This window comes from Orcinus orca, chromosome 11 (genome assembly GCF_937001465.1).
Source record: "Orcinus orca chromosome 11, mOrcOrc1.1, whole genome shotgun sequence".
NCBI lineage: Eukaryota > Metazoa > Chordata > Mammalia > Artiodactyla > Delphinidae > Orcinus > Orcinus orca.
In genome coordinates, this window is record NC_064569.1 from 7,818,459 (window position 1) to 7,844,206 (window position 25,748).

Sequence of the window (25,748 nt, forward strand, 5' to 3'; positions counted from 1 at the left end):
GCTATTAGCAAAAGAAAAGAAAGAATTTTTTTTTAGGCCACAACATCTTTTCTGGGGGAATGAGCGGGAGGGAATGGCAAGGATTTTACGGCATAGATTGCCTCTTCTTCCTCTGGGGGATGGAGAAGGCCCATGTGGCAGATGACCTTGTTGGTGCTGACTGGAAAACTCCAGACTAGTTGATTAAGATTACATTCCTGGGGAAGGTGGAAATGGCAGTCAGGTCAGGTATTAAATCTAGGTTTGGTATCGGGGGCTTTAGCACAAGTGACACCATTTTGGGCCTGTGGTTTTTCTCTTTAACACTCTGATTGACTAGTGAGTGGGTAACAGATGGGTAGGCCTGAACCTCAGCTACTTTCTACGACTTCACAGATGCACAGGTGCCAGAATACAGGGCTGAGGAGGATGGGCTAGGAATCATCACACAAAGGAGGAATTATATGGGAAAGCTCCTTGGGGTAGGGGTCATTGATATAACCATTCTGTTGGGCCATTTAGGAGACTCTCCAGAGAGGAGATGGTGGTAGAGGGTGCTCCAGGGAAGATAAAAATGTCTTCCTGGAGGTTAAATCTAAGGGAAGATGTAATTTAGGTCTTTTGGAATAGAAGAAAAAGATTTTTTTCTTTTCTTTGAAAAGAAAATCTGTGTGCTCGACTCTGTGCATATTTCTGTGGTTACCAAAGGTTCTGTTTAAAGATATGGTTATTGTTTAACAAAAACTCACAATTTGGCTTCTTCCTTAAACCTTTTGACCCAGACTTCGAAAAGAATCTGAGTCAAGTATTCAGAGAGAGGTCCAAAGAGAATCCTAATTAAGGGACTGTGTTCAGCCAGTCTGTCACTTTGGGGCAAGCAGTGATTGATAACAAGAAAAGTGGCTGGCCACAATTCCCTATCATCTCTGCTTTTCTCCGGCCTGATTCCCCCCAGCCTTTTCCCACTTGGGATACCTATCATGGTGTAAACTCTTCCTTGGGGCAATGTTTTCGTTTTGGAAACAAGTTTGGAGGCAATGGGAGGGGGGTTGGGGAGCGAATAGTGATATTTAAACAGAGCCGATTCTCTAGGTAATTACACCCTTTTACCTTGGAAGTCCACACACTGATCAGAAACTCTGACCAAAAGGGTCAGGGAAAAGTAAGTCCATGATGTAGGTATTTCCCTAAACCCAAGGCCACGCTTGCATAAACTATTTGTTCCTTACCTCCTCCACCCTAGACTTTGCCCTGCTCCTCTTAGGAGTTCCCAAAGTGAGAGAAGATGGGGAACATACCCAAAGGAGGTCATCCCTAAGCCTGCCTTACCCTTCGGTATGATGGGAAGAGAACAGAGAACTCTAGAGAAAAGAGAGCAGTCGTGAATGCTCCTCCCACACAGTGAAAGCCCCACCCCTCTGTTCTTTTGGGTCTGTAGCTCCTGCCAAAACTTCCCATTTTTTTGCAATGGAAGGAGGTGGTGGTCCTCAAGATTTAAGAAGTTATATCTGGCCAAAAAAACATATCAGATGATTACAAAAACTATTCTTGTGTCTCTGGGGTTGAAGGAATATCTTATGATTTAATATTATCAACTACACTGAAAAAAGGAATGTTCATGAGAAAATTTACATTCTTCAACTTACTGAAATATAAACGTTTGTGCATATTTGAGAAACAAGGTGATTTTAAGGTTTAAGTAGTGTTTAGCATTAAAACGCCTAAAGCCCGTGCTCCTCAGCAAGAGAAGCCACCGCAATGAGAAGCCTGCGCACCACAACAAAGAGTAGCCCCCGCTCGCCGCAACTAGAGAAAACCCGCGCACAGCAACGAAGACCCAATGCAGCCAAAAATAAATAAATAAATTTATTTTAAAAAAAGAGTAAGGTTTCTATCTTCAAGGAGCTCACAGACTATTGGAGTGAGAAAAAGAAAACAAATCAACAGTCATGATATAGTGAGACAAAAAATAATGATAGAAAAAAGTACATAAAGCTGTGGGAGTACATAGGAGAGGCACCTTTCCAGACTGAGGCGACGGGGTGATCAGGAAAGGCTTCTCCATGTTGGTCCCTGAGCTGGATGAGCGGCAACCAGAAAACAAGGGAGCAAGTTTGGACAGAGTGAGCTACGTGCGAAAGGCAAGCGGTGGAAGAAGGCTGGTATTTCCCCAGAGTAGTTCAATGTACTCCTGGATGATGTGTGTGTGTGTGTGTGTGTGTGTGTGTGTGTGTGCGTGCGCGTCTCTGTGTGTGTGTGTGTGTGTGTGTGTCTGTGAGTAAGTAGAGAGAAGTTAGGTCACGAATTGCTTTTTAGAAAGATTATTCTAGGGACTTCCCTGGTGGTCCCATGGTTAAGACTCTGCACTCCCAATGCGGGGGGCCCAGGCTCGATCCCTGGTCACGGAACTAGATTCTGCATGCTGCAATTAAATGATCCCGTGTGCAGCAACTAAGACCCTGCACAGCCAGATAAATAAATAAATAAATATATTAAAAAAAAAAAGAAAAAGAAAGAAAGATCATTCTATCAACAGAGTGAAGAATGGAGTAGAGAAGAGTAAAGCTGAAGTCCTGAAGTGCAGGAGGCACTGCAACAGTCTAAGTAAGAGCTGGTGGACCGGCAGTGGGGGCGAAGAGGAGGGGGCATGTTCAGAATTACTCACTGAGGAGATAGCCTCAGGAAGACACAGTGATATCAAAGACAAAATGCACCAGATAATTAAGCAGATGGTTTTATTCAGGCTGTTGCAATAGAGAACATGTTCATTAATGAAGAGCATCTCATGGAAAGGAAAAGGGATCTGAGGTTTTACAGAGGTTGGAAAACTTAAGGAGTCATGACAGGATCTTACTGGAGTCATGAGCAAGGGCGGACATGAGTCTTTTCATGGAATATACAAGGGCAGTGCGATCCTTTACAGTTAGCTGTTTTCCCTGCCACAAAAGGTATGGGGCTTTGGAAAACAAAAGGATGGAGGGACTTCCTAACCAGCCTATTTTCCAGGAGCACAGGGCTCAGATAAAGCTCACTCCTGTCAATGACTGATTGGATGTAAAACAAGAGAGTCAGGGAAGAGTCTGGGAAACTGTCAGGATTCTAAACTGTGGGCTGTAGACTGCAAGAGAGGAAAATCTTTTCCTCTACCTAGATTCAGTGACTGGGGCCTGAGAGTTAAGTTGGCAAAAGACATTAACAGGAGAAAAGGCTTATTTCCTGTGCACATCACTGCTTCACAGGAAAAAAGGGAAAACCCAAAGAAGAAGTCAAGCCTAATTTGAGAGAAGTGGCAAAACAAAGGAGGAGGGGTTTGGGCTTCTAGGGGTTGTCAATTGTGGGAAGGTAAATATATGGGCAAAAGGAATAGGAGATGAGGGTTATTTTAAGATTTGTTTAGGCAGATACAAGTCATCACCACTTTCTATCTCCTGTGATATGCTGTTCTCCTCCTGGTGTGGGAGAGGGGAGGAGAGGCAGCTCTGAAAGGGAAATTTATGCCCTGCTTTTAGGCAGAATGAGGGAGGGCAGAGAGTTCCTCCTGAATCTGCAGCTTCTTAATTGCCTTCAGCTCAAAACAATCCTTATGCCAAAGTGGCATATTTTGGGGTGACATGTTCTGCATCTCGTCAACTATGTGGGTGGTTCCATCCATTCAGGCAGAGATATAGAAGGACGGAAAATTGTGTGTTCAGTGTCATACATTGAGTTCGAGGATTTGTGAGGCCCGTGGGATATAAAGGCTCAAGTCAGTAGCTGAAGAAAAAGACTGGATTAGCCAGGGAACTGAAAAGAGAAGGGGAGAGAAGGAAAGGGAGTGTCAACATTTAACTGACAGAGGAAGAGAAAAGAATTCAGAACCCAGGATTCGCCAACATTTCTTCTCTTAACAATAATTGAGGGGACTTCCCTGGTGGCACAGTCGTTAAGAATCTGCCTGCCAATGCAGGGGACATGGCTTCGAGCCCTGGTCCGGGAAGATCCCACATGCTGCGGAGCAACTAAGCCCGTGCGCCACAACTACTGAGCCTGCACTCTAGAGCCCACACGTCTAGAGTCCGTGCTCCACAACAAGAGAAACCACCGCAATGAGAAGCCCACGCATCGCAACGAAGAGTAGCCCCCGCTCGGCACAACTAGAGAAAGCCCGCACGCAGCACAGCCAAAAATAAATTTATTTAAAAAAACAAAAAACAATAGTTAGTTGAGGGTCTTCCCTGGTGGTGCAGTGGTTAAGAATCCCCCTGCCAATGCAGGGGACATGGGTTTGAGCCCTGGTCCAGGAAGATCCCACATGTTACAGAGCAACTAAGCCCGTGCGCCACAACTACTGAGCCTGAGCTCTAGACCCTGTGAGCCACAACCACTGAAGCCCACGTGCCTAGAGCCTGTGTTGCTCAACGAGAGAAGCCACTTCTCAATGAGAAATGAGAAGCCCACACACCGCAAGGAAGAGTAGCCCCGGCTCGCTGCAACTAGAGAAAGCCTGCGTGCAGCAACGAAGACCGAACACAGCCAAAAATAAATATAAATTTTAAAAATTAAAAAAAAAAGTTAATTGAGACGGCTTTCCCTTCTCCCTTAAGTCCCATTCTTCATCATGGATTTAGTGGGAAACAGGATTGAGGAAGGGAAGCAGTATCAGGAAAGAGCCCTACCTAATAAACAAAATATACAAGAGGCGAATTTAGAGTACATAGAACTTTTCATTCCTCCTCCTGAAGCCCTGACTCAAATTTGTATCATATCATCCAGACTGTTGGAAAAATCCTGCTCCCCCATCTCGAAACATTCCTCCACCACTAAGTGTATTATTACATATTGTATATTCTCTATACACATGGCTGTCCCTGTTCATTCAACTAACACGTCTGAGTGTCTAATTGTTTCAGGTGATGTGCTTCCAGAAATATCTATTTAAAATCCTAATCTGACTATGTCTCTCCCTCACTTAAAATCCTTTAGGGACTCCTAGCAATAAAGTTCTACTTCATTTTTGTGGCACAGGAGACTTTCCCTTTCTGCCCCTCTAGCTCCAATTTTGGCCATCCAACTTAATACTTCCTTCTTCAGGAATACCGGACAACTTTTAGTTCCCTAACTATGCTCTCTGATAATTTTGATATGTGCTTTTTTTTTGCGGTTCGCGGGCCTCTCACTGTTGTAGCCTCTCCCGTTGCGGAGCACAGGCTCCGGATGCCCAGGCTCAGCGACCATGGCTCACAGGCCCAGCTGCTCTGCGGCATGTGGGCTCCTCCCGGACCGGGACACGAACCCGCGTCCCCTGCATCGGCAGGTGGACTCTCAACCACTGCGCCACCAGGGAAGCCCTGATATGTGCTTTTTATCATGCTGTTGGAAAGCCTTCCTATCTCTTCTGCCTGGAGAACTTCCACTAGTCTTAAAGGTTGTGGCCTTCAAGTTGTGTTTTCTATTCTAATCAGTAAATCGCCCCCAAGGAATCTCTGTTCCTATAGCGCTTGTACCTTCCCCATCTTCTTTATTCATTTATCTATCGATGGACACTTAGGTTGCTTCCATATCTTGGTTATTTTAAATAATGCTGCAATGAACATAGGGGTGCATATATCTTTTCTAGTTAACCATTATTCTACTTTCTGTCTCCATAGATTTTCTTATTCTGAACTTTCATATGGATGTAATCACATAACATGTGGACTTTTGTGACTGGCTTTTTTCACTTAGCATAATGTTTTCAAGGTTCATCCAAGTCACAACATCTGTACTGTACCAGGCATCAAGAAGTGGAAATAGTATTTACAAGCGCAGTGGAATTGGATGGCTTTTGATAAGGAGCAAAGATGTTTTGGAGAGAGATAATTACATGTTAAGAGTGATTAATAAGCAATTAAATGCCAAGTATGAAGTCAGAAGGCCTCTTGGCAAGATATAAAAATTTTCAGCCCAAGGGTAGGAAAATCTGAATATTAGCTTTGTCATAAGAGGAAGGTTGAATAGCTCCACAGATGGTTGAGCTCTCAGCCATTGCAGGTCTGGTATGCCAAGGTCAAAGCACTGTTTGGGAAGGACTGGGACCCTGAGACATTGGGATGGGGATATCACAATTGATGCCCTCAAAAATTTTCAATTTCTAGATGCCCCTGAATTCTCAGGGCCTGAAAATTTCCATCTCCTCTCTGTTAAATGCTATCATTTCTCCCTTGCTTAAAGAGGAGACAGAGGCTTCTACCTTATGAGACAGCATGTGGTCCTCTCAGCCTATGTCCCTTATTTCTCTCCTGCCCAATACCTAAGGTTAAGTCACATAACAGTCTGACTGGGGAAGTGCTGGGCCTGCTAATGGAAGAAAAAGATTATACCCAGAAGAAGCTGTAGGATCTTAAACCAGCAGAAGCCAGGAGAGTGCACATGAGATAAATTCTGAGGTGCTGAATCAAGGGATCTAGAACATAGGTCGAATAAGGGAGAGTCTATCAATATGGGGGGACTTTCTGAGGAAACAGCATTTTATACCCAGGTAAGGATATCAGGAGATGGTACAAAAAATACCACCAGGATGGCTTTTAGGAAACTTGAGGAAAGTGATGCCCACACTAAGAGAAGCAGAAATGACAGAACTGCCATGGTAGATAGTTGAAGAAGGGATCAACTAGTTCAGAGAAGTGGTCCATGGGAAGATACAGAGCACCTTTTGTTTTCCAAAGTAATAGGAATGCTTTGTTGAGTGAGGCACCAGAATCATGGAGAAGCTAAGTGATGGCTGCAGTTGCAGGCGTGGGCTGAAATTGGAGGTGCTAAAAAAACCTGGATCCTCTGACAGCACTGAGAAAGATAGGTTCCTGAAATGATAGAAGCCAGGTGTTGGCACGTCACACTCAGAAGCAAGGTGAGTACATTTGTCATAAAGAACAGCCAACCAGGGACTTCCCTGGTGGTCCAGTGGGTAAGACTCCACTCTCCCAATGCAGGGGGCCTGGGTTCAATCCCTGGTCAGGGCACTTGATCCTGCATACATGCAACTACATGCCACAACTAAGGAGTCCAAATGCTGCAACTAAAATCCTGCATGCTGCAGCTAAGACCTGGCACAGCCTAAATAAATAAATATAAAAAAAACAAAAAACAAAAAAAGAACAACCAGTCAGCATGGATTCTACTGGAGACTAACCTACAGAGAGATACGGAAAGGATTAATAGGTACAATATCCCTAGGGCCCGATAGATGGTGTGATGGTTTAAAAGATGTCCAAACATTCTTGGGCTCTCCTTTTAAAAAGTGCTCCTTAATTTCCTTCCTCATGAATGTCAGCTGTCTTAGTGACTCACTTCTAATGAATAGATGAAGGCAGAAGTGATGATGTACGACCTCTGAGATCAGGAAATAATTGATAGTATGGTTTCTTGCCATGTTATGAAGACACTCAAACCACCAAATGGAGAGGCCCTCATAGTGAAAAACTGAGGCCTCCATCCCATAAGGAACTCTTACCAACAGTCATCTAGTAAACTCTAAGAGGATAACCCAACTCCAGTCAAGCCTTCAAATGACTGTACCAGCTGACGTGGTTTTTTTTTTTTTTGGCTGTGCCGTGTGGCTTGTGGAATCTTAGTTCCCTATCCAGGGATTGAATCGGTCATGGCAGTGAAAGCTCCAAATCCTAACCACTGGACCACCAGGGAATTCCCCCCGCTGACACCTTGATGGTAACTTCATGAGAGAGCTTGAGCTAGAGTCAACATCGAAGCTGCTCCTCAATTCCTGATCCACAGAAAACTTGTGGAAAAACAAACATATATTGTTTTAGTCACTAAGTTTTGCAGGTTATTTGTTATGCAGCAATAGATAATTAATACGAGGAAGTTTTTCCCAATTCCCCTTCAAGATTACATGTGCTATGGGTCCCATAAAATGCTATACTCACCTGTGTCAGAGGGCCAATTATAGTGTGTTGTAAATGTCTCTGTACTTATCTGATCTCATCTTGTGGTAGGTATAATGGCCCCCAAAGATGTTCATGCCCTAATCCCTACTGAATACGGTACCTTAATGGCAAAAGGGATTAGGCAGGTATGATTAAGCTTGCACACCTTAAAAAAAGTAGATTATCCTGGATTACCTGGGTGGTCTCAATCTAATCACATGAACCCTAAAAACAGAACTTTCTGTAGCTGGAGGCAGCAATGATGCAGCAGAAGAGAGACAGAGCGATCCACTGTGAGAGCAGGACGTGATCAGCTGTTGCTGGCTTTGAAGAGGGAGGGGGCAAAATGATAAGGATGAAGCAGCAAGGAACCAGGGACCTCCATCTATGGCTACAAGGCACGTAATCTGCCAACAAGCTGAATGAGTTTAGAAGCAGATTGTCCTCCAGAGCTGGCCCATACCTTGATTTTAGTCCTGTGTGATCTGCAACAGTGTCACTAGATGAGCCCAGCTCAGACTTCTGACTTTTACAACTGTGAGAAAATAAATGGGTACTGTTTTAAGCTGACAAATTGGTGATAATCTGTTACAGCAACAATAGAAAACCAATGTGCATCTATACTGTAAACAGATTGAAATGATGTTGTGTAAACATCATTTCATTCCCAGCCTTTTCCACATTGTCAGACTTGAAATAAATGTCTTCTAAATATTTGTTGAGGGACTTCCCTGGTGGCACAGTGGTTAAGACTCCGTGCTCCCCATGCAGGGGGCTGGGGTTTCATCCCTGGTCAGGGAGCTAGATCCTGCATGCTGCACCTAACAGTTCACATGCCGCAACTAAGGAGCCCACCTGCCACAACTAAGACCTGGCACAACCAAATAAATAAATATTAAAAAAATAAATAGATAAATATTTGTTGAATAAACTCAACTGAGACAATCAAGGTCATTCAGCGGTGGAGGTCACCCAACTTTCCTCCACTGCATCTTAAAATTTTGTCTATTGCCTTCTTTTTCCCAAAATCCAACTGAGGAGCCACCTCCTCCGGGGTATCCTTGAGCTTTAGCACTACAAGTATTCCCTTGGGCTACCCTAGCACTTCAGCCACACCTTTGGCATTGCTCATGTCTCTCGTACTTTTGTGTTTGTCTTCATGATGCTTCCTACTAGACTATAAACCCTTCAGGACAGGAACCATGCCAGATTTATTTATCTTTGACCCCTCAGTGCCTGACAATTTCCACCACATAGTACGTGCTCAAGAATATTTACTTAATAAATGAAACGTGTACCACATATTAACCAAGGTTAAATATGAACAACCAGTGCTGGGAACTGTTGTGTTTTTTAGATGAGAGGTACCAAAATATATGTTCTACAGTAACTATGATATAAATAATAGGAAATGGCCATTAAACACCAACCTAATCTCTCTGGATTTTATCCACTTTTCTGCTCTACCCCTTCACACTTAAATCTGAAGTGGTTATTTGAGGTGTCCATTCAGATAGTCATGATTTAAGAAGACTTTCCATTAAGCAGAATAGAAGGGAAAATAAGTTGAGGTGGGAGGGAAATGAGAAAATAGGGAAGGAAAATGAAGCCCCCCCGCCAGCCACCCCGCAAGAAGCTATGGGACTACTCTAATGTGTATTCAAGGTAGAAGCATGTGACTTAGACTATAAGAGCCTTAGGCAGCTAGTGCAATAAATCATGGATAAGAATAACGTCAGTCTATGTGTGGAACAGTACTGCCTTCTATCAAAAAACAGCCATGGTTGGTCTATCTTCATATATTCTGCTACTTTGATACTTCTTTGTCTTCTCTTAAGTTCCCTGATGGAATAGGTGAGAAAGGAAAAGTAGGTGGGATAAAGGAAATACAAGAAAAAAGAGAAGTACAAAAAAAAAAAAAAGAGGGATGAAAAGCATAAAGGATAAATAAGGAAATACATTAAAGAGTGGGAAAAAAGACATTAGGGAGAGGGGAATTTTCATCAAGATGCTCTCTTTCCTTCTCTACCCCAGACCCCTTTCTTGGTAATGTTGAAGGATTCCTCGATTTCATGAACTTCCTCTCCTCGATAATACTGAAGAGCTCCTTCTCAGTTCCACTGAACTACCACCGTGTAAGCCCATACTTTTCTTTTCTTTTCTTTTCTTTTCTTTTTTGCGGTACACGGGCCTCTCACTGTTGTGGCCTCTCCCATTGCAGAGCACAGGCTCCGGACGCGCAGGCTCAGCGGCCATGGCTCACGGGCCCAGCCGCTCCGTGGCATGTGGGATCTTCCCGGACCAGGGCACGAACACGTGTCCCCTGCATCAGCAGGCGGACTCTCAACCACTGCGCCACCAGGGAAGCCCAAGCCAATACTTTTCTAAGCTGATCCTCAAACTGAGTTTTGAGGCATAAAATTCACGATAATTATAAAAGGAATTTGGGTTTTGCAAATAGTGTTAGGAAAAAGTAACATGAAGTTATATGCAAATTTATCTCTGTGTATCTGTTTATTAGTTTTGGGGCAAGAACCGTGTCACATTTTGTAAATGGAAAAAAAAATGCATTCTCATTTTCCTTTAACAGAGAGGTTAAAGCTGTGGGTAGAGAACGAATTGTGGTGATTCTGCTGTCCCTTTGAAATAGAGTTGATGACGCTCAAATCAGGAGATTAAAATCATGAGGTCAAAATATGACTTTGACAGAGATGTTTGCTAATTCAGAACTCTATCCTGTAGTTTGATATTAAAAATAGCTTCTGTGGTCATAAATAATGGGGCTCTCTCTCAGGGCTGTGGTCTCTACCATATACTCTATACTTGAAGCATCCTATATTAGTTTGCTAGGACTGCCATAACAAAATACTACAGAGTGGGTGGACTAAACAACAGAAATTTATTTCTCGTGGTTCTGGAGGGTAGACATCCAGGATCAAGGTCTTGCAGGTTTGGTTTCTTCTGAGGAGTCTCCTCTTGTTTTGCAGTGGGCTGTCTCACTGTGTCCTCACACAGTCTTGCCTTGTCTGGGTGCCTCCCTGGCATCTCTTCCTCCTCTTATAAGGACAACAGTCATACTGAATTAGGGCCCCACCATTATGACCCTATTTAACCTTAATTACCTCTGCAAAGGCTACAACTCCAGATACAATCACACTGGGGGTTAGAGCTTCAACAGATGAATTTTGGAGGAACAGAATACAGTCCATAACACATTGCCAGAGAGATTTCGGATCAACAATCAGGACCACTAATTTTGTTTTCCATGAAGAAAATTTGGAAGGAAACATAAACTTCAAATATTTCTCATTGCATATGTCCTAAAAGAAATTTTTAAAAGCACATACTGCTTTGAATATATTCAGTCAACATCTAGAATTTTCATCTTAAATTTAAATACTTGAAAAGATATGATTTCTGGATATTATAATATTGGCCAGGATAAAACTTTTGAGGGGGAGGGATAAATTAGGAGTTTGGGATTAACACATACACACTACTATATATATAATAGATAACCAACAAGGACCTACTGTACAGCACAGGGAACTATACTCAATATTTTGTAATAACCTGTAAGGGAAAACAATCTGAAAAAGAATATATATATTCATATATATATATAACTGATTCACTGTGCTGTACACCTGAAACTAATATAACATTGTAAATCTACTATATTTCAATAAATTTTTTAAAAGAATAAAACTGTTGCATCACTTAAGAAATATGTGATGTAATCTATACTTCATACCAACTATCCATTAAAAATTTACACAAATAAGTTCAACAGTCAGAATTTTTACATTGTTCCTTTTCCCTCTTTAATTAATACTTCCATCCACCTTCCTCATAAACTTTTTCCTAATATATTTTTATGCTTAAAAGTTTTATTGTGTTATCAAATTTTCTACCCCCAAAATACATATATAACTTGAAATATCAAAGAGTTTTTATTTTATAAAGTGCAAAGATATTCAAGAATTCTTGTGGATTGAGTTAACATTACAACTATGAATAGATGTAACAGATCAGCATAACTTGAAACAATAAAAAGTTAACCGTATATTAGATATTTTGGGAAATAAATATTAAACATAAAATGTAAAATAATGTTGGAAAAGCAATTCCTAATGGAATAGATATAGTTTGGGATTTTTTTCAATTAGTGTATATACCTGTAGATGATTATTACTTATTTCTAGAATGAGATAGAAATTAGGATTAATTTTACTTCTGTTTTAAATGTCTATAGATGCATTCTTTGAGAAATCTCACTTATATAAACAAGTAACTAGGAATGGAAGGCATTTAACTTTTGCAATGTCACTGAATTTTCTGAACTCTTTCAAGTTATATGCTAAAAACTGTATAACACTCTTTCATCAAAAATGATTCTTAATGATCTATCCGAGCTCAGCTTGATTAGGTACTCCTTAAATTTGGTTGAGTTATAAATCTTGACTTGAAAAATAATTTTGCAGTAATGTAATTTACCTACACAAAGTGACGATATTTCAAAGTGTTTTTGGTGGCCAGGAGTTGTGGTTTTTTTGTTTTTGTTTTTTAACCCCCAGAACAATGCAGCACGGAATGAATGAGTCTTATACCTCTTGTAAAGTGAAAAGGAGAGAAGACAGAGGAGTGATCCCGAAGCTTCCACTAACATCGCCCATTCTCAGTGAAGTGTTCAGATGGAGAACCCATGTGGAAGTTGAAGATCTGGTAATTTCAGCCCTCGTACCTTTTGGAAAGTTTCCATACACTCCCAAAGATACAAGTACTACAGCTTGAAAATTACTGGTTTAATGTATATTTGGTGTCGAATCTGCCTGTGTTTATTTTTTGTGTCTCTTTTTTTTTTTGCTTTTTCCTTGTGTTTTTTTTTAATTTTATTTTTCATACAGCAGGTTCTTATTTAGTTATCTATTTTATACAAATTAGTGTATACATGTCAGTCCCAATCTCCCAGTTTATCTCTCCCCCCACTGCGTTGCTTTCCCTGCTTGGTGTCCATATTTGTTCTCTACATCTGTGTCTCTATTTCTGCCTTGCAAACTGGTTCATCTTCACCATTTTTCTAGATTCCACATATATGTGTTAATATATGATATTTGTTTTTCTCTTTCTGACTTACTTCACTCTGTGTGACAGTCTCTAGGTCCATCCACGTCTCTATAAATGACTCAGTTTTGTTCCTTTTTATGGCTGAGTAATATTCCATTGTATATATGCACCACATCTTCTTTATCCATTCGTCTGTCGTTGGGCATTTAGTTTGCTTCCATGATCTGGCTATTGTAAATAGTGCTGCAATGAACATTGGGGTGAATGTGTCTTTTTGAATTATGGTTTTCTCTGGGTATATGCCCAGTAGTGGGCTGGGGCAGATGGTAATTCTATTTTTAGTTTTTTAAGGAACCTCCATACTGTTCTCCACAGTGGCTATATCAATATACACTTCCACCAACAGTGCAAGAGGGTCCCCTTTTCTCCATACCTTCTCCAGCATTTGTTTTTTGTAGATTTTCTGATGATGCCCATTCTAACCAGTGTGAGGTGACACCTCATTGTAGTTTTGATTTGCATTTCTCTAATAATTAGTGATGTTGAGCAGCTTTTCATGTGCCTCTTGGCCATTTGTATGTCTTTTTTGGAGAAATGTCTATATAGGTCTTCTACCCATTTTTGGATTGGGATGTTTGTTTTCTTAAAATTGAGCTGCATGAGCTGTTTATATATTTTTGAGATTAATCCTTTGCCATTGATTTGTTTGCAAATATATCCTCCCATTCTGAGGGTTGTCTTTTCATTTTGTTTATAGTTTCCTTTGCTGTGCAAAAGCTTTTAAATTTCATTAGGTCCCATTTGTTTATTTTTGTTTTATTTCCATTACTCTAGGAGGTGGGTCAAAAAAGATCTTGCTGTGACTTATGTCAAGGAGTATTCTTCCTATGTTTTCCTCTAAGAGTTTTATACTGTCCGGTCTTACATTTAGTCTTTAATCCATTTTGAGTTTATTTTTGTGTATAGTGTTAGGGAGTGTTCTAATTTCATTCTTTTACATGTAGCTGTCCAGTCTTCCCAGCACCACTTATTGAAGGGACTGTCTTTTCTCCACTGAATATCCTCACCTTCTTTGTCATAGATTAGTTGACCATAGGTACATGGGTTTATCTCTGGGCTTTCTATCCTGTTCCATTGATCTATATTTCTGTTTTTGTGCCAGTACCATATTGTCTTGATTACTGTAGCTTTGTAGTATAGTCTGAAGTCAGGGAACCTGATTCCTCCAGCTCTGTTCTTTTCCCTCAAGATTGTTTTGGCTATTCGGAGTCTTGTGTCTCCATACAAATTTTTAAGATTTTTTGGTCTACTTCTGTAAAAAATGCCATTGGTAATTTCATAGGGATTGCATTGAATCTGTAGATTGCTTTAGGTAGTATAATCATTTTCACAATATTGATTCTTCCAATCCAAGAACATGGTATATTTCTCTATCTGTTTGTGTCATCTTTGATTTCTTTCATCAGTGTCATATAGTTTTCTGAGTATAGGTCATTTACCTCCTTAGGTAGGTTTATTGCTAGGTATTTTATTCTTTTTGTTGCAATGGTGAATGAGATTGTTTCCTTAATTTCTCTTTCTGATCTTTCTTTGTTAGTGTATAGGAATGTAAGAGATTTCTGTGCATGTATTTTGTATGCTGCAAATTTACCAAATTCATTGATTAGCTCTAGTAGTTTTCTGGTGGTATGTTTAGGATTCTCTATGTATAGTATCATGTCATCTGCAAACAGTGACAGTTTTACTTCTTTTTTTCCAATTTGTATTCCTTTTATTTCTTTTTTCTCTGATTGCCATGGCTAGGACTTCCAAAACTATGTTGAATAATAATGGTGAGAGTGCCCCCAATGTTCATTGCAGCACTATTTACAATAGCCAGGTCATGGAAGTAACCTAAATGCCCATCAACAGATGAATGGATAAAGAAGATGTGGTACATATATACAATAGAATATTACTCAGCCATAAAAAGGAACGAAATTGGGTCATTTGTTGAGACATGGATGGATCTAGAGACTGTCATACAGAGTGAAGTAAGTCAGAAAGAGAAAAACAAATATCGTATATTAACGCATATATGTGGAACCTAGAAAAATGGTACAGATGAAGCGGCTTGCAGGTCAGAAATTGAGACACAGATGTAGAGAACAAACGTATGGACACCAAGGGGGGAAAGCAGTGGGGGTGTGTGTGTGTGATGAATTGGGCGATTGGGATTGACATGTATACACTGATGTGTATGAAATTGATGACTAATAAGAACCTGCTATATAAAAAAATAAATTAAATAAACTTCAAAAAAAAATAGTGGTGAGAGTGGACATCCTTGTCTTGTTCCTGATCTTAGAGGAAATACTTCCAGTTCTTCACCATTGAGAATGATGCTTGCTGTGAGTTTCTCATATATGGCTTTTATTATGTTGAGGTAGGTTCCCTCTATGCCCACTTTCTGGAGAGTTTTTATCATAAATGGGTGTTGAATTTTGTCAGAAGCTTTTTCTGCATCTATTGAAATGATCATATGGTTTTTATTCTTCAGTTTGTTAATATGGTGTATCACATTGATTGATTTGCGTATATTGAAGAATCCTTACATTCCTGGGATAAATCCCACTTGATCATGGTGTATGATCCTTTTAATGTGCTGTTGGATGCTGTTTGCTAGTATTTTGTTGAGGATTTTTGCATCTATATTCATCAATGATATTGGTCTGTAATTTTCCTTTTTTGTTGTATCTTTGTCTGGTTTTGGTATTAGGATGATGGTGGCCTCGTAGAATGAGTTTGGGAGTATTCCTTCCTCTGCAATTTTTGGAAGAGTTTGAGAAGGGTGGGCGTTACCTCTTCTCTAAATGTTTGACAGAATTCACCTGTGAAGCCATCTGGTCCTGGGCTTTTGTTTGTTGGAAGATTTTTAATCACAGTTTCAAGTTCATCACTTGTGATTGGTCTGCTCATATTTTCTATTTCTTCCTGGTTTAGTCTTGGAAGGTTACACCATTCTAAGAATTTGTCCATTTCTTCCAGGTTGTCCATTTTATTGGCATAGGTTTGCTTGTAGTAGTCTCTTCTGATGTTTTGTATTTTTTTTTTTACATCTTTATTGGAGTATAATTGCTTTACAATGGTGTGTTAGTTTCTGCTTTATAACAAAGTGAATCAGTTATACATATACGTATGTTCCCATATCTCCTCCCTCTTGCGTCTCCCTCCCTCCCACCCTCCCTGATGCTTTGTATTTCTGTGGTGTCCATTGTAACTTCTCCTTTTTCATTTCTAATTTTATTGATTTGAGCCCTCTCCCTCTTTTTCTTGATGAGTCTGGCTAAAGGTTTATCAATTTTGTTTATCTTCTCAAAGAACCAGCTTTTACTTTTATTGATGTTTAGTTTTATTGACTTTTCTATTTCATTTATTTCTGCTCTGATCTTTATGATTTCTTTCCTTCTGCTAACTTTGGGTTTTGTTTGTCCTTCTTTCTCTAGTTCCTTTAGGTGTAAGGTTAGATTGTTTATTTGAGATTTTTCTTGTTTCTTGAGGTAGGATTGTATTGCTATAAACTTCTTGGAACTGCTTTTGCTGCATCCCATAGGTTTTGGATTGTCGTGTTTTCATTGTCATTTGTCTCTAGGTATTTTTTGATTTCCTCTTTGATTTCTTCAGCGATCTCTTGGTTATTTAGTAACGTATTGTTTAGCCCCCATGTGTATGTGTTTTTTACTTTTTTTTCCTGTAATTGATTTCTAATCTCATAGTGTTGTGGTCAGAAAAGATGCTTGATATGATTTCAGTTTTCTTAAATTTACTGAGGCTTGATTTGTGACCCAAGATGTGATTTATCCTGGAGAATGTTCCATGGGCACTTGAGAAAAAAGTGTAATCTGCTGTTTTCAGATGGAATGTCCTATAAATATCAATTAAATCTATCTGGTCTACCGTGCCATTTAAAGCTTGTGTTTTCTTATTAATTTTCTGTCTGGATGATCTGTCCATTCGTGTAAGTGAGGTGTTAAAGCCCCCCACTATTATTGTGTTACTGTCGATTTCCTCTTTTATAGCTGTTAGCATTTGCCTTATGTATTGAAGTGCTCCTGTGTTGGGTGCATATATATTTATAATTGTTATATCTTCTTCTTGGATTGATCCCTTTATCATCCTGTAGTGTCCTTCCTTGTCTCTTGTAACATTCTTTATTTTAAAGTCTATTTTATCTGATATGAGTATTGCTACTCCAGCTTTCTTTTGATTTACACTTACATGGAAAACCTTTTTCCATCCCCTCACTTTCAGTCTGTATGTGTCCCTAGGTCTGAAGTGGGTCTCTTGTAGACAGCATATATATGGGTGTTGTTTTCATATCCATTCAGTGAGCCTGTGTCTTTTGGTTGGAGCATTTAATCCATTCACACTTAAGGTAATTATTGATATGTATGTTCCTTTTACCATTTTCTTAATTGTTTTCGGCTTGTTTTTGTCAGTCCCTTTCTTCTCTTGTGTTTCCTACTTAGAGAAGTTCCTTTAGCATTTGTTGTAGAGCTGGTTTGGTGGTGCTGAATTCTCTTAGCTTTTGCTTGTCTGTAAAGCTTTTGATTTCTCCATTGACTCTGAATGAGATCCCTGCTAGGTAATCTTGGTTGTAGGTTCTTCCCTTTCATCACTTTAAATATATCATGCCACTCCCTTCTGGCTTGTAGAGTTTCTGCTGAGAAATCAGCTTAACCTTATGGGAGTTCCCTTGTATGTTATTTGTTGTTTTTCCCTTGTTTCTTTTAATAATTTTTCTTTGCCTTTAATTTTTGTCAATTTGATTACTGTGTCTTAGCATGTTTCTCCTTGGGCTTATCCTGCCTGGGACTCTCTGCACTTCCTGGAGTTGGGTGGCTATTTCCTTTCCCATGTTAGGGAAGTTTTTGACTATAATCTCTTCAAATATTTTCTCAGGTCCTTTCTGTCTCTATTCTCCTTCTGGGACTCCTATAATGCGAATGTTGGTGCATTTAATGTTGTCCCAGAGGTCTCTTTGGCTGTCTTCATTTCTTTTCATTCTTTTTCTTTATTCTGTTCTGTGGCAATGAATTCCACCATTCTGTCTTCCAGGTCACTTATCAGTTCTTCTGCCTCAATTATTCTGCTATTGATTCCTTCTAATGTATTTTTCATTTCAGTTATTGTATTGTTCATCTCTGTTTGTTTGTTCTTTAATTCTTCTAGGTGTTTGTTCTTTAATTCTTCTAGGTCTTTGTTAAACATTTCTTGCATCTTCTTGATCTTTACCTCCATTCTTTTTCCAAGGTCCTGGACCATCTTTACTGCCATTACTCTGAATTCTTTTTCTGGAAGCTTGCCTATCTCCACTTCATTTAGTTGTTTTTCTGGGGTTTTATCTTGTTCCTTCATCTGGTACATAGTCCTCTGCCTTTTCATTTTGTCTGTCTTTCTGTGAATGTGGTTTTTGTTCCACAGGCTGCAGGATTGTAGTTCTTCTTGTTTCTGCTGTCTGCCCTCTGGTGGATAAGGCTATCTAAGAGGCTTGTGCAAGCTTCCTGATGGTAGGGACTGGTGGTGAGTAGAGCTCTTTCCTGTGTTTAAATAACAGCTTGTTAGCTGACTGACACCCGGCAAGTAATTTATCTACAGCTCAGTTTCCTCCTCTGTAAAATGGGAGTAATAGCACATACCTCAGAGTACTTAAAAACTTATCTAGAGGAATGAATTACAAATTAGCATGAGGAAAAGCTTTGGGGGTGATGAATATGTTCAAGATCTTGATTGTGCTGATAGTTCATGGTTGCATAAATCTGTCAAAATTCATCAGATTGCACACTTGAAACGTGTGCAGTTAATTATACACAAGTTTTACCTTAAGAAAACTGTTTTTAAAATACTATTTGGCATTTAGAAAATATTCAATAAATATTAGCTATTACTGTGAGTAGATATCCTGGAATCTTCTTTCCAGGTTTCTAAAATTCCAGTCACATTTGGGGCCTCTGCCATGTACCTGGGCTCTTCTGTCATCCCTTGGCCCACCCCTGAGTAAGGGTGGAGCCTGCACTGACCTAGGCAAGGAAGTGTCACCTTCTGGTCAGAGAGGAGAGTATACAATGGTGTCTTCTGCATTTTCTAAGTGTTTACATTTTCTGTTTTGTTTGTTTCTTTTTTAAAGAAATCATTTACTTTGGAATAGATAAGACATTCTGATGTAGAAACTTAAAGGCACAAAAAGACACCTTCCACATCTCTTCTCTCAGTTCCCTCCTCAGGAGTAACTGCTATTAGTTTTGTCTAACGCCAGCTCCCTGAAAATATCGCCCAAACACCGACTGATAAGGCAAAGCTGGGTTAATTCAAACTGTGGTAAGAGAGCATGTTGCCTTGAAGGCATCTTAGTAGCGTCTGGGAGGGGAGGGCTAAGTCAGGAGATTGATGAGGCTCTGGGGTCTGGGTTAAGGTGGGGGGGGTGCGGTCTATCAGTGTAGTGTTTGATTAAGATTGGGTAAAGATCTTGTTTTAGGATTGTGGACACAGCAAGGTGAGGGTTTCAAAAAGTCTTCAAGAATAAAAAATCATTTGATAATTGACTATGGAAAAGCTGATCAGTTTAAAATGGTTTTTCTGGATGTTTCTGAAATGAACAATATGATTATTTGCAACTTTTATTTTCTGGGCAAGAGGTTCCTGGAATACTGAAGTCATGTTAATGAAAATAGTGGAATGGTAAAGTCAAGTTTTATGGACAGCAAATTTTGTGGGTGTAAATGGTTCTCAGTTTCTTTTGGTTTGTGTTTATTTTTGTTTTGTTTTTTGTTTGTTTGTTTTGGCCACAGAGCATGGCATGCGGGATCTTAGTTCCCTGACCAGGGATCGAACCTGTGCCCCCTGCAGTGGAAGTGTGGCGTCTTAACCACCGGACCGCCAGGGAAGTCTGGTTCTCAGTTTCTTGGATATCTTTTCAGAAATATTCTGTGCATATTCAAACCATACATGTACAAATTTAAGAAATGTCATCTTTTACCCTCTAACAGGTGTTTCAGAAATCCAGAGACTGGGTATAAGATATTCCTTACATAATGGCTATCCAATATCATTTACTTTGTAGTTATATGTGATGTACTTTTTTCAGAGTGTGAATTTTTTTTTTTTTTTTTTTTTTTTTTTTGCAGTACGCGGGCCTCTCACTGTTGTGGCCTCTCCCATTGCGGAGCACAGGCTTCGGACGCGCAGGCTCAGCAGCCATGGCTCACGGGCCTAGCTGCTCCGCGGCATGTGGGATCTTCCCAGACTGGGGCACGAACCCGTGTCCCGTGCATTGGCAGGCGGACTCTCAACCACTGCGCCACCAGGGAAGCCCCAGAGTGTGAATATTTTAATCAAAATATGACTGAATGGAATTACCGTTCGAAGTATGTATTCGAGTAGTTTTTCCCCCTTCAGCAATTTATCTAACAGACAATGGTTTTGGCAAAACCAGTGGGGCACATTTTCTCTCATTCTTGGTTTCCTCTTTTCCATCACAAAGCACATTACAGGACTGTGTGGCAGGGGAGAGAAATACTTACTCCATAGCACTGAAATAGGAATGCGATTGGAGAGGCCTTCACCTAGAGCCTAGTGAGGGAAGTAAACACTGAACATATAGTTATGAGTGAAATAAATATAACAAAAGATGGGAATTATGGGAGCTCAACCTAATCTTGGGGCCAAAGTAAGATTCCCAGAAGTGATTCTTGTGCTACAAACTGAAGGATAAGCAGGAAAGATATAGCTAAAGGGGTGACGAGTGGGAGGGATGTTCCAGACAGAGGAAGTAGCTTATGCCTTCTCTGGAAACGGAGGTTATTTTTCCCCATTTTCTTGTTTTCTGTGTCCAGCCGTTTGTTCTATGCATCTTGTGATCTCCTTTCTAAACACTTTGAATAGGAATGTACACAAAGAATTTTCCAGTTCAAAGTCATCATCCTGAATACATAAGACTCTATGCTGTGATGAGGTCCCTCATCAGCACAGGCCTCTCATGTTAGTGGTCCTAGGGAGAGACAGCTCTGTACTAGTTTTTAGTTTTTAGGAGATACAATGAAGATTATTTTCTGAATCTTGGATAAAGTTCAAAAACTGCCCACAATTGGCAGAAGATAGACATAACTTTTTAGAATGGAAAGTGTCTTTAGAAATCACCTAGTATGATCTCTTCAACTGAAAAATGAGGAAACAGACTCAAAGTACGGAATTCTTTGTGATATCCGAGACGAGCAGCACGGGAAAACTGAGGGCTGTGGAAACCAAACAGGTTGTAATCTCACAGAAAATCTGATGTGCTGATGTGTCTCCCCAACAATTAGACTTCTGCAGTGTGTGGGAGGTGGAGATGATTTCAAATAAAGGATAAGATAACTAGGATCCTTTTTTTTTTTTAAACCAGAAAAATTGGTTTTCTGGAGAAATTCCAGACAAATTTTCAGAGGGTCTCTTACCCTAGGGATAAGGAATTTCCTTAATTAGGTCTCAATTCTGTTCCCCGGGAAGGACTCAGCAGTTCATGTTCTCTGTGGCTATGGTTCCACCCTCTGGGAGCTCTTTCTTTGCTAATTTCCTCCTTGCCCTCATCTGAAGAGGGCATTGGACCACTGAGCAGGTTTTACATCACCTGAAGAAGTCTGAGTCCAGGAGTAATTATTCAGTCTCAAATATTCACAGATTTTTCTTTTTTTAAATTTAATTTTTTATTGGAGTATAGTAGATTTACTCACAGATTTCTTAATCCAGGGTCATGGTTTCAAAATTTAGTCAGCCTCTTATCTTTTTATTCTTGTCAGCAGCCACATCTGTATTTCTTTCTTTCAAGACTTACCTCTTGAGACTTCTCTGGTGGTCCAGTGGTTAAGACTCCATGCTACCAATGCAGGGGGCACAGGTTCGATCCCTGGTCAGGGAACTAAGATCGTGTATGCCACGCAGTGTGGCCAAAAAAAAAAAAAAAAAAAAAGACTTACCTCTTAATTTAATTGTGGGTACTGTAGGCCTGAGGTTTTGGCAACTAATGGGACTACCATAAGGTCTAATTGGCCTTCATTATTCAAAAGCTTTTCCACACAGCTGTCTCTCCCAATCCCATAAGACTCCATTTTTCTGCACTCTTTCCCCTTTCACTCCTGATTGAAAAATGGCCAGTTCTTTGCTATGGCCATTTCTTGCAGTACCTATTCAAATGCTGTCAAATGCAATAACCAATACACACTACTGATATTCTATTTTCCAACTTCTTCTGGAGCTATAATATCATCAAACTCGTTATCTGACTTTATGTTATTATAGACAAAATAATATCATATTTTCCCAGACTTTCAGTCTCCAGCAAGTTTCCTCATCACGTGCAGACTTGTCCTTAAGCCACAGTTACATATTTTAGGAATTTAATGAGAAAGCACCTTACTCCTAGAACTAATGAGCCAGCATTGGTTAGGTTAAGTTGTAAAGTAACCTCAAAGATGAGTGATTAAAGTAAAAGCTTCATTCCTCATTCTACATGTCCATGGAAGGGTGGACAGGGCTTCCGCTCCATGCTGTCTTTATTCTAGGACCCAAGGTGACTGAACAGCTGCTGTATTGAATTATTGCTATATGCTGTAGCAGAGGAAAGGAGAGAATAAGGTTAGTTGTGTGCACTGGCGCTTGAGGCTTCTGCCCAGAAGGGATGCATATCATATCCACCCACATTTCACTGACCAGAGCAAGTCACACGGCCATACCTAACTTCCAGGGGGTGGGGAAGTACAATCCTATCATTTGCCTAAAAGGAGAATGATCTGGAACATTTGTGACAAATTTTAAGGCTGCCTCAATATGGTAAAAACATAAGAGATTTAGAATTCGACATGAGAGCCTTAGTCCCTCTTCTCGCTAATGTTTATGTTACCACGAACAAGTCATTTAGCGTATCAGTTTTGGTAACCTCGTCTATAAAAATGGAGAAAACAGTCATTAATTCAATGAATGCTTGAGAGGAGCCACTAAGACATCACATGTGAAATCACTTAGCCCAATATTAGTTTCCTTCTTTTCCTCCATTCACTGCCCAGCGATCATGTATCATACGGTTTCAGTTACATTCAGTAAAGAAAAATTTGTATGTGTTGGTTGGCTGCTGCAATGTACATGAGTAATTTTCTTCTACCCTACCATACTACAAGCTTTTTGAGAATAGGGACAATGTTTTATAGTTCTTCTGTATCTCTTACATTGCCCAGTACAGTGTTGAAAACATGATTTGGGTCACATACATATTGATTATTTTCTCCTGAAAAGTGTCCTACTTCTAGGGAACTGGGTTAACTTTCAAATGAAGCTTCCAATAAATTTCAGTTTCCTCTCCTAGCACTTGTAGCTTTTGTTTTACAGCCTTTTCCAACTGATTATTTTATTTTATACTTAAAATATCATGGGGACACAAAGGAGATATTATACTCATTTACAGTTAAAGAGTAGAAATTAGGGGAGATTTCATGAGTTCACCCCTACAGTTCACCTTTTGACACAAGCAACCTTAGAGGTTTAGAACCCAAGAAACCACTGACATGATTTGGGCCGCGCTTGCTGAGGGAGAAGGAGACCAGAAAAATGGATAATGTGCTACTTATTTGCAGTGGTTTTTCTGGATCTGGCTCTCTCTAAGGACTTCCAGGAAGCCAGACCAGGGACAGAGTTTGAGTGCAGGCTCATTAATAACCCCCAGATCTAGACAAGACACTGTTGACCTGAAACAAATAGACTCTCAGATATTTCTCCACCAAAGATGGATATATTCTGGATCAGCCCAGAACTGCAATTCGGGGTCTGCAACCATGGCGAGTCAAGTGCAAGTCCCTGCACAGCAAAGGAAGGAGAACACCTGTATAGAGAGGAAAAGAAAGTTGGGAGGGCTATAGTAAACAGAGTCTATGGGTTTTCATCGGCCAAGTCCTTGCCAGGAACAAAGAGGAGTCTTTCTTCTTCCTATTGGGCTCTGCTATGGCTGTGGGGTGTGAGATCTCCCCCTTCTGGTCTCCCAACTCTATTCATTTGTGGTTTCTGATGATTAATTTTTTTTATAACCCTGTAATGATGATCTCTCAGGATCAATGTGAAGATTAAAGGGATAAAAAGTAAAAATCATCTGGCATAGTTGGTTAATATAAATGACTGTTGAGGTTGTCATTTGGCCAGTTTGATCAAGAGAGAAGATTCTTAAAGATGTTCCCTCTGATTCCTTCATATTCTGACCAAACACTACTCCAAATATTATTTTTCTCTTTTTTGTAGGAAGGGCAACTCCTTTGGAGACCAGATGCGACCTTTGTATCTTTGAGTATGTATAATCTTTTTACACAGTCCTAATCACAATCTGCCTTACACTCCAGTTGATAATTAATAATAAAAATAATAACAATCAATATTTTTTAATACTTACCAAGGACAATCAATGGGCTAAATGCATTCTATGTATTACTCACTTAATTTTCACAACACTCCTGACAGGTAGGTAGATCCCTCATTTTACAGATAAGGAAAATGAGACTTACAGAGGTTGTATTACAGGCCCAGGACCATGTAAATGGCAGAATTACTAAGCAGCAGAGTCAGGATCCAAACCCAGGTCTCAAAGTTCATGCTCTTTTTTTTTTTTTTTTAAGTTTTTATTGGAATATAGTTGCTTTACAATGTTGTGTTGGTTTCTACTGTACAGCAAAGTGAATCAGCTATACGTATACATATATCCCCTCTTTTTTGGATTTCCTTCTCATTTAGGTCACCACAGAGCACTGAGTAGAGTTCCCTGTGCTATACAGTAGGTTCTCATTAGTTATCTATTTTATACATAGTAGTGTATACATGTCAATCCCAATCTCCCAATTCATGCCCTTAACCACAGACTTAATATATATACCTGACTTTGTTTCCTAATTATTAATTTGCTTGAAATGAATGAATATTCATGCTCATCTTAGTACATCCATAATGCCTAGCAAAATACCTTGAACAGAGTAAAATAATTAAATCACAGGAAATATTTACTAATTCTCTAAAGGGTGTTATATTTGTGCAAAGAATTATAGATTCAGGTATATGGATTCAGGTTTTATAAGGGATGCATCTGAAAGTTATTAACATATGCCACTACAGGGAATTCCCTGGTGGTTCAGTGGTTAGGACTCAGTGTTTTCACCGTTGTGGTCCAGGTTCAATCCCTGGTCAGGGAACTAAGATCCCGCAAGCCGCATGGCACGGCCAAAAAAAAAAAAAGAATATGTCACGACGAAATATGCCACTTTGATATAAGGATTGTTTTCAGCTGAAGGCAATTGAGAAACCACAGATGTAAGAAAAGCTCTCCACACTCTCCTTATGTCTAAAATCAGGGCATAAATGTCCCTTTGTGAAGGCATCCCACTTCCTCTCCCATACCAGGAAGAACAGAACAACTCTCAATCACTAGAGACAATAAGAGAAAGGTGGCATCAAGATGGGTCTACACAAACAAATCTTACTAAAGTAACCCTTATTGGGAATTCCCTGGTGGTCCAGTAGTTAGGACTCTGCACTTTCACTGCAGAGGGACCGGGTTCAATCCCTGGTTGGAGAACTAAGATCTCGCAAATTTATTGGTGGCAGGGCCAAACCAATAAATAAATAAAGTAACCCTTATTTTCCATTGGTTTCCTCAATATATATACCTTCTTACAATTTACCGCCCCTAGAAGCCCAAATCTTTTTTTCTTTGTCTTATTTCTCTACAAATCTATTGTCCTTTGTTAAAATGGTATATAA

At 39.9% G+C, this 25,748-nt stretch overlaps 1 protein-coding gene across 7 annotated transcripts in view; it reads left to right on the forward strand.

The window, feature by feature from the left end:
• Window positions 1-31: 31 nt before the first annotated feature.
• Window positions 32-25,748, forward strand: part of PHC1 (polyhomeotic homolog 1) — a 57,643-nt gene continuing 31,926 nt past the window's right edge. For 2 of the 7 annotated variants that reach the window (XM_033408139.2, XM_033408142.2), the window contains exons 1-2: window positions 9,783-10,015; window positions 12,458-12,605. In XM_033408139.2, the coding sequence (XP_033264030.1) occupies window positions 12,462-12,605 (144 nt within the window). In that variant the 5' untranslated portion in view covers window positions 9,783-10,015; window positions 12,458-12,461. Of the gene's footprint in view, window positions 6,845-9,781; window positions 10,016-12,457; window positions 12,606-21,956; window positions 22,596-24,242; window positions 24,289-25,748 lie in introns of those variants that run through there. The other 5 variants (XM_033408140.2, XM_033408141.2, XM_049694882.1 and 2 more) reach the window with 5 other exon arrangements.